We start from the raw sequence: 16,941 nt of genomic DNA, 5'->3' as shown, positions 1-16,941 counted from the left end.
AAGTGTTGCGTGTTACAGTGTAGGTTAGTTTATTAGGACAAGTGCATGACAGTAAGGTTAGTCAGGGTTAGATTCTTTTTTTTTTTTTTGTAATCATTTCAGATAGTGGTTGAAGAAGTGAGTCTTTAGTCGACGGCGAAAGATTGGACGGGATTCGGCTGTCCTAACTGGGATGGGTAGTTCATTCCACCATTGTGGGGCAAGGACTGAGAATAGGCGGCTTCTCTTTGATGACCCTCCGGGAGCTTGGATAGGAGTAGGTCTGAGGCGGCCAGAAGATGCAGAGCGTAGGGGTCTTGAGGGTGTGTAGTTAGAGACCATTGACCGGAGGTAGGCGGGAGCGGTTCCCTTTGCTGCACGGTATGCTAGGTCGAGGGCCTTGAAGCGGATACGTGCAGCAATGGGGAGCCAGTGCAGGTCCCTAAGAAGTGGGGTGACATGGGCCGACTTCGGTAGGTTTGATATCAGGCGGGCTGCTGCGTTTTGAATGAGTTGAAGAGGCTTGGTGGCAGTGGCCGGGAGGCCAGCTAGCAGTGCGTTGCAGTAGTCGAGGCGGGAGATGACTGTTGATTGGACGAGGAGTTGGGTGGCTTCTTTTGTCAGGAAGGGGCGTATCCTTCTAGTTATGCGTTGTTTTTATGCAATTAAACGCATTTATGTTGATCTGAGCTCTGTTATCCGTCTGCCAATTCCTTCAGTCCACAGCCGTCGAATGCCGACTCTTCTCTTGTAATGCAGCAAGTAGCATATGTACAAAACAACGGGAGAGTACTCGACTATTGATATAGTATACAATCACGGACCAGCAGAATACCATTTTACCAAACCGGCTAGCAAGCTACACGTCACGGCATGTTGATACGATAGCAGCCCCTCGGATAGCACTCGGTGCATCACAGTCACGAAAGGGGCTACCATGATAGCTAACTAACGTTAATGTTACAAGCTCAAACACCTTATAACTACTAACGTTACTACTGTCGTGTCCATAAGTTCCCTGGCAGAATACTTGTGAGGACAAATGTATACAAAGAGGAGAGAACCATTTTAAATCGAGGCATGTTAGGAGTTTCGAGAATGCTGGCTACCAAGCTAGCTAACTTAGCTACTAACGTTATATACACAATATGTACAACGACACAATGATTTACATTATTACAAATATGGTAACGTGGTTGTGGCGTTTACAAATAGTGGTTAGCTTTAGAGATGAATGGCTATGATCACGGAGCAGTGGGAGCGCTAGTGTTAGGTGAAACAGATACTAGCTCCTCGGCTAGTAGTAGCAAGGCTCTCTGCTTCCTGCCACTACCTGCCTGTGACTCTCAGAGCCCCTGCTGCCCTGCACCTGATGTGACGTCATCATTAAGATGACACACGCACGTTATGAACCATGGATTGAAATATGCATGTGCGTGGAGGTTGTGGTTTGGTCGACAAAATGTTTGATAAAAACGCTAAAACTGGGTCAATTTCGATAATTATTTCCCCCCTCTTCATGAAAGTCAGCGTTGGCCTAGTCACATTGTTTATTGAACAAAAATACAACAATGCAAGTTGGCCTTTAACATTAAGAGGTCATTCCAAATTTACATTCATTCACAAGACAACAATGTGAGATGTTACAGATTAGGCGCTGGTAAATAAAGGCTCATAGATTAGTTGAGAAGTCACACAAGTATTAGTGGAATACGGTTTTCTTGAGGCGAGGACACATTGCAGATTCCAGGACAGCAGTTACCGAGGGAATCTGTTCCACTCTGATCCAAAGTGGGATTGAATTCCATTGAAAGATAACTTTGCTACTTTGGACCGCAGACTGTAAAAAAAAAAAAAAAATAGGAATGCGACACATTCCACAGGAGATCATACTGGTCAGAACACACACAGAGCTTCCCGTCTATAGGAAAAGCACATTTATTGTTGCTTTTGGATTTACGATTAGCTATTGTCTGCTATTGTAGCCCATCAGAGGGGGGGGGGGGAGCTTGTGCCTGCTTCAGTGGCCAGTGTCCTTTCAGCCGAACAGGATAATGGAAAAATTATCCCACTCAATGGCCAGACGCGTCTTATGGCGACATCTACAATTACCTCATTGAGTCTCCAGGTAGACTAATGTTTATATTTAAGTGCAGTGGTCTATACCTGTTTGGTAATAATATGAAATATGCTGTGTGTATGATTAAGAATCACAGAGATTTACAAGTAAGCCTTTTCTGAATCAAATTGGAAATACTTAAAATGATATAAATAAGAACTGTTAGCATAGATGTTGAGTAAAAGAATATCATTAGAAACTATAGAAAAATGGGCTTGATGATAAAAGACTGTGGTTCTCATCTAAACATGAAGCTGTTTAAGTCAAGAATGATATGTCTGTGTTTAGGAAATAAATATCGATTCGAATATATATATCTTGGGGCTTAATACCAAAAGTATTAAGTTAATTTAGACAATAATCTATTTCTCTGATTTGGAACAATGGAAAGGAGCAGTTGGCCTACTAAGGACAACCCACTTTCAAATTCAAAACTTAGAGAGCCGTGATTGGAGGAAACGTCTTGTGATGTCACCTTCGTGACCTACGTGAAGCAGCATCGGTTTCCCAGACAACCCATCACCATGGAAACCAAGGACAACAACTGAACAATGAATACAGCAGAACTGCCTGGTTTCAGCAGACAAAGAACTTGATTTAGCTAGAAATATTCAACGCTGCTTTGATCATTCTTTTATATGGAATCTCTCAGCCGACTCTCATGTCTACAGTGCTTGTTGAAATCCAAACCTTTAGACTACATTTACATTTACATTTAGTCATTTAGCTGACGCTTTTATCCAAAGCGACTTACAAGTTCTGTACGACAAGACAGCAAGAAGGGTACAACTCTATCAGCTGAGTAACAATGTTCATCAAGTGTTGCGTGTTACAGTGTAGGTTAGTTTATTAGGACAAGTGCATGACAGTAAGGTTAGTCAGGGTTAGATTCTTTTTTGTTGTTGTTTGTAATCATTTCAGATAGTGGTTGAAGAAGTGAGTCTTTAGTCGACGGCGAAAGATTGGACGGGATTCGGCTGTCCTAACTGGGATGGGTAGTTCATTCCACCATTGTGGGGCAAGGACTGAGAATAGGCGGCTTCTCTTTGATGACCCTCCGGGAGCTTGGATAGGAGTAGGTCTGAGGCGGCCAGAAGATGCAGAGCGTAGGGGTCTTGAGGGTGTGTAGTTAGAGACCATTGACCGGAGGTAGGCGGGAGCGGTTCCCTTTGCTGCGCGGTATGCTAGGTCGAGGGCCTTGAAGCGGATACGTGCAGCAATGGGGAGCCAGTGCAGGTCCCTAAGAAGTGGGGTGACATGGGCCGACTTCGGTAGGTTTGATATCAGGCGGGCCGCTGCGTTTTGAATGAGTTGAAGAGGCTTGGTGGCAGTGGCCGGGAGGCCAGCTAGCAGTGCGTTGCAGTAGTCGAGGCGGGAGATGACTGTTGATTGGACGAGGAGTTGGGTGGCTTCTTTTGTCAGGAAGGGGCGTATCCTTCTAGTTATGCGTTGTTTTTATGCAATTAAACGCATTTATGTTGATCTGAGCTCTGTTATCCGTCTGCCAATTCCTTCAGTCCACAGCCGTCGAATGCCGACTCTTCTCTTGTAATGCAGCAAGTAGCATATGTACAAAACAACGGGAGAGTACTCGACTATTGATATAGTATACAATCACGGACCAGCAGAATACCATTTTACCAAACCGGCTAGCAAGCTACACGTCACGGCATGTTGATACGATAGCAGCCCCTCGGATAGCACTCGGTGCATCACAGTCACGAAAGGGGCTACCATGATAGCTAACTAACGTTAATGTTACAAGCTCAAACACCTTATAACTACTAACGTTACTACTGTCGTGTCCATAAGTTCCCTGGCAGAATACTTGTGAGGACAAATGTATACAAAGAGGAGAGAACCATTTTAAATCGAGGCATGTTAGGAGTTTCGAGAATGCTGGCTACCAAGCTAGCTAACTTAGCTACTAACGTTATATACACAATATGTACAACGACACAATGATTTACATTATTACAAATATGGTAACGTGGTTGTGGCGTTTACAAATAGTGGTTAGCTTTAGAGATGAATGGCTATGATCACGGAGCAGTGGGAGCGCTAGTGTTAGGTGAAACAGATACTAGCTCCTCGGCTAGTAGTAGCAAGGCTCTCTGCTTCCTGCCACTACCTGCCTGTGACTCTCAGAGACCCTGCTGCCCTGCACCTGATGTGACGTCATCATTAAGATGACACACGCACGTTATGAACCATGGATTGAAATATGCATGTGCGTGGAGGTTGTGGTTTGGTCGACAAAATGTTTGATAAAAACGCTAAAACTGGGTCAATTTCGATAATTATTTCCCCCCTCTTCATGAAAGTCAGCGTTGGCCTAGTCACATTGTTTATTGAACAAAAATACAACAATGCAAGTTGGCCTTTAACATTAAGAGGTCATTCCAAATTTACATTCATTCACAAGACAACAATGTGAGATGTTACAGATTAAGCGCTGGTAAATAAAGGCTCATAGATTAGTTGAGAAGTCACACAAGTATTAGTGGAATACGGTTTTCTTGAGGCGAGGACACATTGCAGATTCCAGGACAGCAGTTACCGAGGGAATCTGTTCCACTCTGATCCAAAGTGGGATTGAATTCCATTGAAAGATAACTTTGCTACTTTGGACCGCAGACTGTAAAAAAAAAAAAAAATAGGAATGCGACACATTCCACAGGAGATCATACTGGTCAGAACACACACAGAGCTTCCCGTCTATAGGAAAAGCACATTTATTGTTGCTTTTGGATTTACGATTAGCTATTGTCTGCTATTGTAGCCCATCAGAGGGGGGGGGGGGGGGGGGCTTGTGCCTGCTTCAGTGGCCAGTGTCCTTTCAGCCGAACAGGATAATTGGAAAAATTATCCCACTCAATGGCCAGACGCGTCTTATGGCGACATCTACAATTACCTCATTGAGTCTCCAGGTAGACTAATGTTTATATTTAAGTGCAGTGGTCTATAGATAGCCGCCCACACTACCACCACAAGCGCCCCCCCCCCCCCCCCCCCCCCTCTGATGGAACATTCTACATTAATTCACGCCGCGTCGCGCGCCGTTCAGACTCCGTTGGCAATCTGCGCATGCGTATGGGGAGTAGGTGCTGAAAAGGGGACTTTAGCTCGGCCGATTTAGTTCTGATCGATTTGGAATGGGTCGCGCCGTGTTCAGGAGTCTCAGGCGCATGAAAGTCTATCCGATCATGTCTCTAGCGCCCCCACAGCCGTAGCTGCAACCACTTACATCAAGGCTATCATCCACATTCATTAATTTGCTCCCCCCGCTATCTCCTCCCTGATTTCAGAATCCCTGAAGTGTTGCGGTGGTCTATAGTCTTTACCGTAGAGCTAGAGTCAGTAGAATGTAAAGCATCGTAGACTGTCCCTACCGTGGCACATAGTCTCTACCGTAGAGCTAGAGTCAGTAGAATGGTTCCCCTGCAGTGGAACCTTAATGGTGCCTTTATATAACCTTTAGCAGCCATCTTACTACCGAGGGCCCCAGTTCTGAGCTATTTCTTGAGTTTCTTTGTCGGCAGCTCGTCAGCATTTCCTCGTGAAAACCAAAAGGGTCACCGCTAGCCAGTGTCGGCGCCTATTATTAAACGAAATGAAACAAAAAAAAGTCTTAAAAGAAGTGTATGTTTGATCGCACGCTGATTGGTGTGTGTGTTTGAATTTGTTATTACGTAATTGGTCACGTTGAGTTGATGGGTGGTAGGGTAGTCAGAGCGTGACTGCGTGACTTGAGTGAGCGCGAAAAGTACAATAGAGGGTTCGTCTGTGGGTGTGGGACGGTAAAATATAACACTCGGAGACGGACATAAAATGGATATACGAAAATGGTTGCATGGTGGGGCAGGGGCACCTAAGGCTTCTTCACGGCCAGACGGCCTCCTCCAATGCCTCCCCCTGGTGACGGTCCTCCAACATCTAACGTTGAAGAGCTTTCGGTAAGACGCCATGAAGACGAAGTCTGCCAAGAAGCGCCCGGTGCTGCAGCTGCAGGTGCATCTGTTACAGCAGAAGCTAACGTGGTTAGCCTGGTTAGCCGTCATGATCCACAACCGTTGGCGTTAAATGATCTCGGGACTGAGCATCTCAAACAAATGGTTTTACAACCATACCCTGCCAGTATTTTTTGCGGTAGGAAACGGTCATTTTGTAGCGACGTGGTTCCATAACAGAGACTGGCTCGAGTCCAGTGAACATGCTGATGCAACTTTTTTGTTTCTGCTGCCGGAATTTTTGTGCTAGTGCCAGTAGCACCAATCGGAGACTGGATGGTTTTGTGAAACTTGGATACCGTAAGTAGCACCAATCGGAGACTGGATGGTTTTGTGAAACTTGGATACCGTAATTGGAAAAATGCCACAGAGAGGGACAGGGGATTTCATAAACACGAAACATCAACGGAGCATCTCTCTAGCTACACCATGTGGAAGGAGCGAGTGAGACGTGTCAATACTGGCAAGGAGATCTCAACACAGACCAGCTACGAAGAAACAGGTACTGCTTCTGGGCCACGGCTCGCCGCCTCCAACTCTTCTAATGGGTAAGTCATATTTTTATTTAAGCCAGCCTTGGCCCTTATTATTATTAATAATACTTTCACTTGTTAATGAATTTAAGCCCAGCCTCGGGTCGGTCTATTACTATTATTATGTGTGTGTGTGCGCGAGACGCGAGTGTGTTTGTGACGTGAGAGAGAGAGAGAGAGAGAAAGAGAGAGAGAGAGAGACTGTCTTATCTCTTATGCGCACTCATGTTTTGAAATGTGTGTTGGCCAGTGATGCCACAGATTACTTGTAAAAGTAATCCGATTACTGATTATTGATTACTCCTTTAAAAAGTAATCCAAGTTACTTTACTGATTACTTGATTATCAGAGTAACTTAGTTACTTTGAAAGTAACTAGGTTACGAAGTCGTCGTCGTTCCCCCAACCGTTTTTTTAAACGCTTTATTGAAAGTGCATAAATTGTTTTTAACTTGTTTCTCTGCACATAACCTAAATTGTTAAACTAGTGCTTCAGCTTCTGTACCATCAAGTATGGTAAAGCAACAGTCTATGATGCTCACAGCATTAGTGCAGCCAGCCAGTGGTTTTACAAAACCAGTGTATATCCATTCACATCTAACAAATGCAGGCTGAACTATTCAATTATATCAACTGTAACTATTAAATTGTTTTTATAAATGTCTCTCTATAAACATACAATCAGTCTCTCTTTAACATGTAAATTAACTGTAAATCTGGCAAATAAGAGCTTTTGCTCTGCCACCATCAAATATACATTAATCAAAAGGGAAAGAAACAATCTCTCTCTTTTGCTGTTTGGCTGGCCTCCGAGTCCTCCTGTACCTAGTCGAAGCGTCGGCTAGTGAATGAATGAATGAATGAAAACTTTATTAACAGATTGCAGAATGGGTATATACAGTACAGCTCAATACATACAATTGTTAAGGGGATGCAGACCAGAGAAAGACTTTTGTCTTGTTTACATCAGGGTCCCCCAGTGTTGTGATTCCAGATGCTTTCAATGCAATTGGATGTGCTGTTTTTAGCGGTAGACAGTATTTTGTTTCCTCCGCATATGAACGTGAAGTAGTGACTGAGGCTATATGAGCGTTTTGGGATGGAAGTCTGAACAGAAACTCACTTTAAATTTTGCCAAGCGTTTTGGGGTGGAATTCTCCGACGACGGAGCCCTGCTGTCACACGATTGGCGCATATGTCACATGACGTGCTGTGAAGACCCGCCCTACTCTGCCTCTGATTCGCAGACTGTGGATGGGGAATATGATTGTACCAAAGCAGATGTCACTCACAGACAGAGTGTCCAGTCACGCCGCGGGGACACATTCTTGTGTAACCCTTTCACTGCCACACTACGTCACTCCCAAAAGAAAAACAGCTCAAAATGTATTTTTGACTGTCGAAAACGAAATAAAATACTGCATTCCGCCTGCATTATGAATTTATGATGAGATAGTAACGAAATAGTAATGCACAGCCACTTGGACAAGTAACTGCAATCAGATTACTGGCTTTTAAAGATTAACGCGTTAGATTACTATTTTCGGGGGAAAGTAATCAGATTACCGGCATCACTGGTGTTGGCTTGCGGGAAATTCGTTTTCTGAAGCCTATATTTTAGAATATATTTTTAAATTGGTTCTGGCGCCGACTCTGCCACTAGCTTTAAGCTACCGAGTTAGTTTGTGATGAAGTTGGTTTCAATGAAGAAGGACAACGCCATTTTAAAAGGTAGCACCATAGTCCCTACCCCCTTAACGACCCTGCCTCTTATTGGTCCTCTACTCACCATAGTCCCTACCCCCTTAACGACCCTGCCTCTTATTGGTCCTCTACTCACCATAATCCCTACCCCCTTAACGACCCTGCCTCTTATTGGTCCTCTACTCACCATAGTCCCTACCCCCTTAACGACCCTGCCTCTTATTGGTCCTCTACTCACCATAGTCCCTACCTCCTTAACGACCCTGCCTCTTATTGGTCCTCTACTCACCATAGTCCCCACCCCCTTAACGACCCTGCCTCTTATTGGTCCTCTACTCACCATAGTCCCTACCCCCTTAACGACCCTGCCTCTTATTGGTCCTCTACTCACCCCAGTCCCCACTGTCCTCCGTGCTCCTGGACTCGGGCGAAGCGTGCAGCTCATCTGGGCTGGCCAGGAAATCAAAGCCCTTCAGCGCCTCCTCTGTGTCCGGGTCATCGCTGAGGTCAGAGGAGGTGGAGGAGGGGGGGGTGGAGGACTGCTTCTTCCTCACCATCTGTGCAGAACCACAGTTCATTCATCCGTTTATGATTCATTCCGTTTCTATTTTCCCCGACAGTATTTTTCACATTTTCACTTATGGCCACCTGCCATCAGAAGGTCTCGTCGAGTCAGGGTGTCTCTACTCAATCAACCCTATATATTATTATTTAGGAGAATACCAATGACTGGTCCTGTTTGGTTATATAATGGACCATTACTGGTCTTGTTTGGTTATATAATGGTGCATTACTGGTCCTGTTTGGTTATATAATGGTGCATTACTGGTCTTGTTTGGTTATATAATGGCCCATTACTGGTCTTGATTGGTTATATAATGGAACATTACTGGTCCTGTTTGGTTATATAATGGAACATTACTGGTCCTGTTTGGTTATATAATGGCCCATTACTGGTCCTGTTTGGTTATATAATGGTGCATTACTGGTCCTGTTTGGTTATATAAAGGACCATTACTGGTCTTGATTGGTTATATAATGGCCCATTACTGGTCTTGTTTGGTTATATAATGTGCCATTACTGGTCCTGTTTGGTTATATAATGGTGCATTACTGGTCTTGTTTGGTTATATAATGGCCGATTACTGGTCCTGTTTGGTTATATAATGGTGCATTACTGGTCCTGTTTGGTTATATAATGGCCCATTACTGGTCTTGTTTGGTTATATAATGTGCCATTACTGGTCCTGTTTGGTTATATAATGGTGCATTACTGGTCTTGTTTGGTTATATAATGGCCGATTACTGGTCCTGTTTGGTTATATAATGGCCCATTACTGGTCTTGTTTGGTTATATAATGTTGCATTACTGGTCCTGTTTGGTTATATAATGGACCATTACTGGTCCTGTTTGGTTATATAATGGACCATTACTGGTCCTGTTTGGTTATATAATGGACCATTACTGGTCCTGTTTGGTTATATAATGGACCATTACTGGTCTTGATTGGTTATATAATGGACCATTACTGGTCTTGATTGGTTATATAATGGAACATTACTGGTCCTGTTAGGTTATATAATGGTGCATTACTGGTCCTGTTTGGTTATATAATGGCCCATTACTGGTCTTGTTTGGTTATATAATGGCCCATTACTGGTCTTGATTGGTTATATAATGGAACATTACTGGTCCTGTTTGGTTATATAATGGAACATTACTGGTCCTGTTTGGTTATATAATGGCCCATTACTGGTCCTGTTTGGTTATATAATGGCCCATTACTGGTCCTGTTTGGTTATATAATGGTGCATTACTGGTCCTGTTTGGTTATATAATGGTGCATTACTGGTCCTGTTTGGTTATATAATGGACCATTACTGGTCTTGTTTGGTTATATAATGTGCCATTACAGGTCCTGTTTGGTTATATAATGGTGCATTACTGGTCTTGTTTGGTTATATAATGGCCGATTACTGGTCCTGTTTGGTTATATAATGGCCCATTACTGGTCTTGTTTGGTTATATAATGTTGCATTACTGGTCCTGTTTGGTTATATAATGGACCATTACTGGTCCTGTTTGGTTATATAATGGACCATTACTGGTCCTGTTTGGTTATATAATGGACCATTACTGGTCCTGTTTGGTTATATAATGGTGCATTACTGGTCCTGTTTGGTTATATAATGGTGCATTACTGGTCCTGTTTGGTTATATAATGGACCATTACTGGTCTTGTTTGGTTATATAATGTGCCATTACAGGTCCTGTTTGGTTATATAATGGTGCATTACTGGTCTTGTTTGGTTATATAATGGCCGATTACTGGTCCTGTTTGGTTATATAATGGCCCATTACTGGTCTTGTTTGGTTATATAATGTTGCATTACTGGTCCTGTTTGGTTATATAATGGACCATTACTGGTCCTGTTTGGTTATATAATGGACCATTACTGGTCCTGTTTGGTTATATAATGGACCATTACTGGTCTTGATTGGTTATATAATGGACCATTACTGGTCTTGATTGGTTATATAATGGAACATGTCCAATCTGTTCCTCTGCTTTGTCTTCAGCTGGACCAGAGCTGAGAAGCCACTTTCTCAAAGATAGGTAGTGGGGGAAAAAAAGTATAAAAAATGTTGGCGTCGACGAGTTTTTATGATCGACGTCGTCGATTATGTCGACTAATCGTTGAAGATGGATGAGCGGAGTGAGCGGAGTGAGCGGGAGGGAGTGTTGTGTTGAAGAAGGTTGTAGATGTAATCAGGTGCTAGGGAGTGGAGGGCTTTGTAAGTGAGGAGGCAGATCTTAATGTCAATCCTATACTTGACAGGGAGCCAGTGAAGTGAGGAGAGGACAGGTGTGATGTGGGAGAATTTGGGGCAGCGGGTGATGATGCGGGCTGAGGGCTAACCCCTTATGCACGACGGGCCCGGTACTGGGCCGAAATTAATATCATGTCATGAATAGAAAATATTCTTTGTGAACAATTCTGACGTTATTTGTGTGATTATATCTCTCAGGTCGAACAAACCTGAATACAATGTAGTTTGTTTCTTTAACTTTCTGTGAACGTCCAGAAAAAAAAGTGTCTCAATCTGATAAAAAAAAATGGCGGAGCAATGGATATTATAAAAAAGTAACTGTACTTACAGTAGATTTCATTCACGGTATTTGCTGCCCTGTAACGGGCGCCTGGTGGTACTAAATCTAGATTGAACTCTGCCATTGGAAAGAGGAGATTTGGCCCGATCCATAGATGTATGACATGGCCATAATAAAGTCATTCATAGGCGTGATATTCTATATTCTATATTCATTTTTCAAATGGCATGTGTCCGGATGGCAAAATTCAGTACTGTATCTACAAAAAAACCCTGTAAATCATCTGGCCTTTATTAATTTGCTTAGATTTTTTGTACACTTGATCTCTAGAAGGTGCTGAATCTTTCACGTCTGGTCAATGTTAGCATGGTGTTATTCACCGTCAAAGATAAACAAAAACAATTATAATAATAATTGATATTCTCCGTTGGTTCGTTACAATTTACTCAAGCCTAGTAACAATATTTCTGACACTGGGAATACATTCCCTGATGTCCCTAGATACCATAACATGCAAATGGGCCTTGTAGAAGTGGAGCAATCTATGTACTTTTAGGCACATTTTCTGAAAATGTGACTCAGGCTTAAGACGTTAACTGTGATTAATCGACATATTGCACATTTCCCATTTTTTCAAATAGTAACTTAAAGTATGTCATACTCTTATCAACATGGGAGTGGGCGGTTATGCTTGCTTTATGCAAATTAATGTTTATTAAATAAAATGAATAACCAAAATGACAAATATTGTCCAGAAAAACAAAGGTACTGGATTTAGCATAAAATAAATATGCTGCAAACATTCACAACATGGCAAAGCCCAATAGGCAACAATGCACTTCTAATTCAAATATAATTAAAAAAATAAATAAAATAAAAACACGCTAAATTTGACAGCCCTAATTATTTCACCACAAAAAGCATCAATATCAAAGATAATGAACATGATGATGTATTTGAGTATCATTTCAACACCCCCCCATCGCCTGGCAACCCCCCCCCCCCCCCCCCCCCATCGTCTGGCAACACCCCCCCATCATCTGGCAACACCCCCCCCATCGTCTGGCAACACCCCCCCCCCCCCCCCCATCGCCTGGCAACACCCCCCCCCCCCCCCATCGTCTGGCAACACCCCCCCATCATCTGGCAACACCCCCCATCGTCTGGCAACACCCCCCCCCCCCCCATCGCTGGCAACACCCCCCCCCCCCCCCATCGTCTGGCAACACCCCCCCATCATCTGGCAACACCCCCCCATCGTCTGGCAACACCCCCCCCCCCCATCATCTGGCAACACCCCCCCATCATCTGGCAACACCCCCCCCATCATCTGGCAACACCCCCCCCATCATCTGGCAACACCCCCCCCCCCCCCATCATCTGGCAACACCCCCCCATCATCTGACAACACCCCCCCATCATCTGGCAACACCCCCCATCATCTGACAACACCCCCCCATCATCTGGCAACATCCCCCCCCCATCGCCTGGCAACACCCCCCCCATCATCTGGCAACACCCCCCATCATCTGGCAACACCCCCCCATCATCTGGTAACACCCCCCCATCATCTGGCAACACCCCCCCATCATCTGGCAACACCCCCCCATCATCTGGCAACACGACTTGAAAACACGACTTGACCTACAGTAGGTTGTATTTGAAGAACGCAACCATTATGTGTACGTCTGTGTGTGTTGTATTGTGTGTGTGTGTGTGTGTGTGTGCGTGCGTGTGTGCGTGTGTGTGTGTGTGTGTGTGTGTGTGCGTGTGTGTGTGTGTGTGTGTGTGTGTGTGTGTGTGTGTGTGTGTGTGTGTGTGTGTGTGTGTGTGTGTGTGTGTGTGTGTGTGTGTGTGTGTGTGTGTGTGTGTGTGTGTGCGTGTGTGTGTGTGTGTGTATCGTACCGTGGCCAAATTCAAGATGGTCTTCTCTCTCCCTTCGCTGTCATCCTCCTCATCCCCATCACTCAACTCAGCAGCAGCGCTTTCAATGAACTTAAAGGCCTCCAGTAGGGTGGAGTCAGACATGATGTCAGGTTTACTGTCAGAGAGACAGAGAGAGAGACAGGGAGAGAGAGAGAGAGAGAGAGAGAGAGAGAGAGAGACAGGGAGAGAGAGAGAGGGACATAGAGACAGAGAGAGCCATATATAGAGAGAGAAAGAGACAGAGAGAGACAGTCAGAGAGAGACAGAGATAGAGATAGAGAGAGGAGAGACAGAGAGAGGCATATATATATAGAGAGACAGATAGAGAGAGAGAGAGAGAGAGAGAGAGAGAGAGAGAGAGAGAAGAGAGAGAGAGAGAGAGAGAGAGAGAGAGAGAGAGAGAGAGAGAGAGAGAGAGAGAGAGAGAGAGAGAGAGAGAGAGAGGGGGAGACAGGCAGACAGAGATAGACAGAGATATAGAGATATAGAGAAGAGAGACAGAGGAGAGAGATATATAGAGAGACAGAGAGAGAGGAGACAGGAAGAGAGAAAGGGAGAGGGAGAGAGAGAGACATATATATAGAGAGAGAGAGAGCTGCAAAATATATCAATTCATGTCACAAGAAAAGGGACAACCAGTAGGACACATATACTGTATATACATGTACCATGTTTTACTCACTGCACCATCTCCTGTATTTCTTTGATCTTATATTGTTATGTTGTTTGTTATGTCATAATTGTGCTTTGGCAACATTTGTGAAATTTCATGCCAACAAAGCTTTTTGAATTGAATTGAAATTGAATTGAATTGAGAAAGAGACAGAGAGATAGAGAGACAGATATAGAGAGAGGGAGAGAGAGGGAGAGGGAGATAGAGAGACAGAGAGAGACATATATATAGAGAGAGAAAGAGACAGAGAGAGATAGAGAGACAGATAGACAGAGAGAAAGAGACATAGAGAGAGAGAGTGAGAGAGAGAGACATATAGAGAGAGACATAGAAAGAGAGACATAGAGAGAGAAAGAGAAAGAGAAACAGAGAGAGATAGAGAGACAGAGAGAGAGAGACAGAGAGAGACAGAGACATATAGAGAGACATAGAGAAAGAGACATAGAGAGAGAGAGAGACTTTGACTTTTGATATTCTTTATTAAAACATCAAAAGAAAAAAAAACATGGCATCTTCATAAAAACCAACTCACCTGCACACACCCACACCCCAATATATCCCAACATTTTCCTTCAGGGCACATAGACACAATTGACAGTCAAATGCATACGCTCAGCCCCTCCTCCCCTACAGTACATATTGCATTCCCCAGATATTCTTGAACGCAACAACATCATGTCTCAGAAAAAAATACATAAACTCCAACCTAAGGCGTGCCGCGATCATTCCCCTCAACATTGCCACTGATTCCTTAGGACCAACGCCCCTGATCTTATTCCTGCGGGTTAGCCAATTGGCTAACTTAGCCTGACCATATATGAAATTCAGTAGTACACTTACAGCCTTATTACGCACTGAATACATATGACCAAGGATGAAACACCCCACACAGAAAATCTCCCCCAGTTTCACACAGTACTGTTTAAGAGACAGAGGGCGGGATCCACAAAGAATGGATTGCACGGTGCTAATTGCACCCTTACTTACAATTCATTATGATTTGAAAATGGGGGACCCTGATGTAAACAAGACGAAAGTCTTTCTCTGGTCTGCATCCCCTTAACAATTGTGTGTATTGAGCCGTACTGTATTGGGGAGCATGTCTATGTTCCCCGGGTTCTATGTTCCCCGCTCACGATAAAAAGGGTACTATGTTCCCCGGGTTCTATGTTCCCCGCTCCCACTACCCGCTCCCGAAAAAGCGACGAGTTGTGTGAGGGCCGACCATGTCAGCTTGCTTCATTCTTTGTCATTACGGTAGTGTTCTCAAACGTACACGTCATGACTAAAAAAGGGTCCTATCTTCCCTGCTACTCCCGAAAAAGCGACAGAGTTGTGTGAGGGTGTAGATAGATGGTGCAACATGTGTAATTGGGTAATTGTGTATGTGTGTGTGTGTGTTAGGGTGACCAAACGTCCCGATTTGTGCAGGACAGTCCCGTTCTTTAGCCCTTTGTCCCGCATGCCGCAACAGAAGAAAAATGTCCCGCATTTCAATAAGTGTCCCGTATTTCAATAAACAATTTTAATATATGAATCATTATTGCTTTTGTCCTCTCATTAATCTCCAACCATGCACTAATTAATGCACAGCAAGTAATGTACGTTACATAGCCTAGTCTAACCAGTGCGAGCGCATATACTATACATAGCACCTGGCGGAGCTGTTTATGTTATGCCTATAGGCCTACCAGTGCCATTCTATTTCATCGCATCTGATGTGTCTAATCACGGGACGACCAAACTCTTCCCCCTCGCTGTGCGTTATTGGACTCCCGAGTTTGGACTAATGAAACGGCAGACGCAATCCACAGCCAGATCACGAGCAGGCTTCATCAAAATGGTTTGGGCTTAGACCGCATATCCGCGTATGCAGCGGATAATGCTAGTGTTAACTATGGAAAACACAAATCTGTGTACAGAAAGCTTCACGACCACAACAGCATTGTGAAGGCAAACTGTCTTGTTGCCCACATCAGTCACAACTGCGCGCATCATGCAGGCAACAGGCTGAATGTCGACATTGAGGTAACTGAAGAGTGAAATTCAAGTCAAAGCAAATTTCTCTCTATCATGTCAAGATTTTTATAAATATGCTCTTGGTCAGAAGGCTCTAATTGAAGCTGCACGGTCCAGTAATAATATAGATTCCTCAAGCACTAACGATAGGTTATGTAGATAACCTAGTTATATTAGTATTGGCTAAGCGTCCCGCTCTGAGCCTTACGAGATACTCATATCTCCTGTGATACCTAATGTATCTCCCACGAACAAAAACACATGCACCCCACCTGTATGGGGCCCCGCCCCTTATGGTGGCCACCGCCCATATAACCATGACCCTGGTCATGAAACACCCTTCCTCGCCAAAACCCGTCCCAGGAAAAGATCCCTCAAGAGGGAACTCAGGGCGCGCAGAGCGGGACGCTTAGCCAATACTAATATAACTAGGTTATCTACATAACCTATCGTTATATTTCGTATTGCATCGCGTCCCGCTCTGAGCCTTACGAGATAATGGGGAAGAGCGGGCGCGAGACCCGACAGATGTACCCCCTGAGGACCCGTAAGCCCACATCAAGGGGTGCGGGGAGCCCTGTCACCCCATCCTTCCTAACGAAGGGGGGGCGCAGTCAACTCCACCTGAATGCGAACAAGAGGGAGCCAGAACCCCTTGAACACACCGTACAGGCGGAACCACGTGTGACTCAACACACTGCGGCCCATACCCATACACTCCTGCTACCCGACCAAAGGACGGGAAGCAGGAAAGGCCACAGACCCCAGAACCGCCTGGGAGACAGAACCCCCGGTCATGTCCATGAGGAAAAACCTTACAAAGGAGCCCGGGGAGGACCATGAAGCTGCAGCACAGATGGCCTCCA

General features: G+C 44.4%; 1 protein-coding gene across 1 annotated transcript in view; it reads right to left on the bottom strand.

Annotated features, from left to right (window-relative positions):
- Positions 1 to 13,485, bottom strand: part of LOC311244033 (striatin-like) — a gene marked incomplete at both ends in the record, with an annotated part of 58,256 nt that extends 44,771 nt beyond the window's left edge. The window contains 2 exons of the mRNA XM_084333442.1: positions 8,736 to 8,901; positions 13,363 to 13,485. Of these exons, the coding sequence (XP_084189568.1) occupies positions 8,736 to 8,901; positions 13,363 to 13,485 (289 nt within the window). The remainder of the gene's footprint in view (positions 1 to 8,735; positions 8,902 to 13,362) is intronic.
- Between the last annotated feature and the right edge of the window lie 3,456 nt (positions 13,486 to 16,941).

This window comes from Notolepis coatsorum, assembly GCF_963971535.1.
Source record: "Notolepis coatsorum genome assembly, chromosome: 17".
Classification (NCBI taxonomy): domain Eukaryota; kingdom Metazoa; phylum Chordata; class Actinopteri; order Aulopiformes; family Paralepididae; genus Notolepis; species Notolepis coatsorum.
Note: the sequence above shows the minus strand (reverse complement) of the source record. Positions and strands in the feature narration are given on the sequence as shown.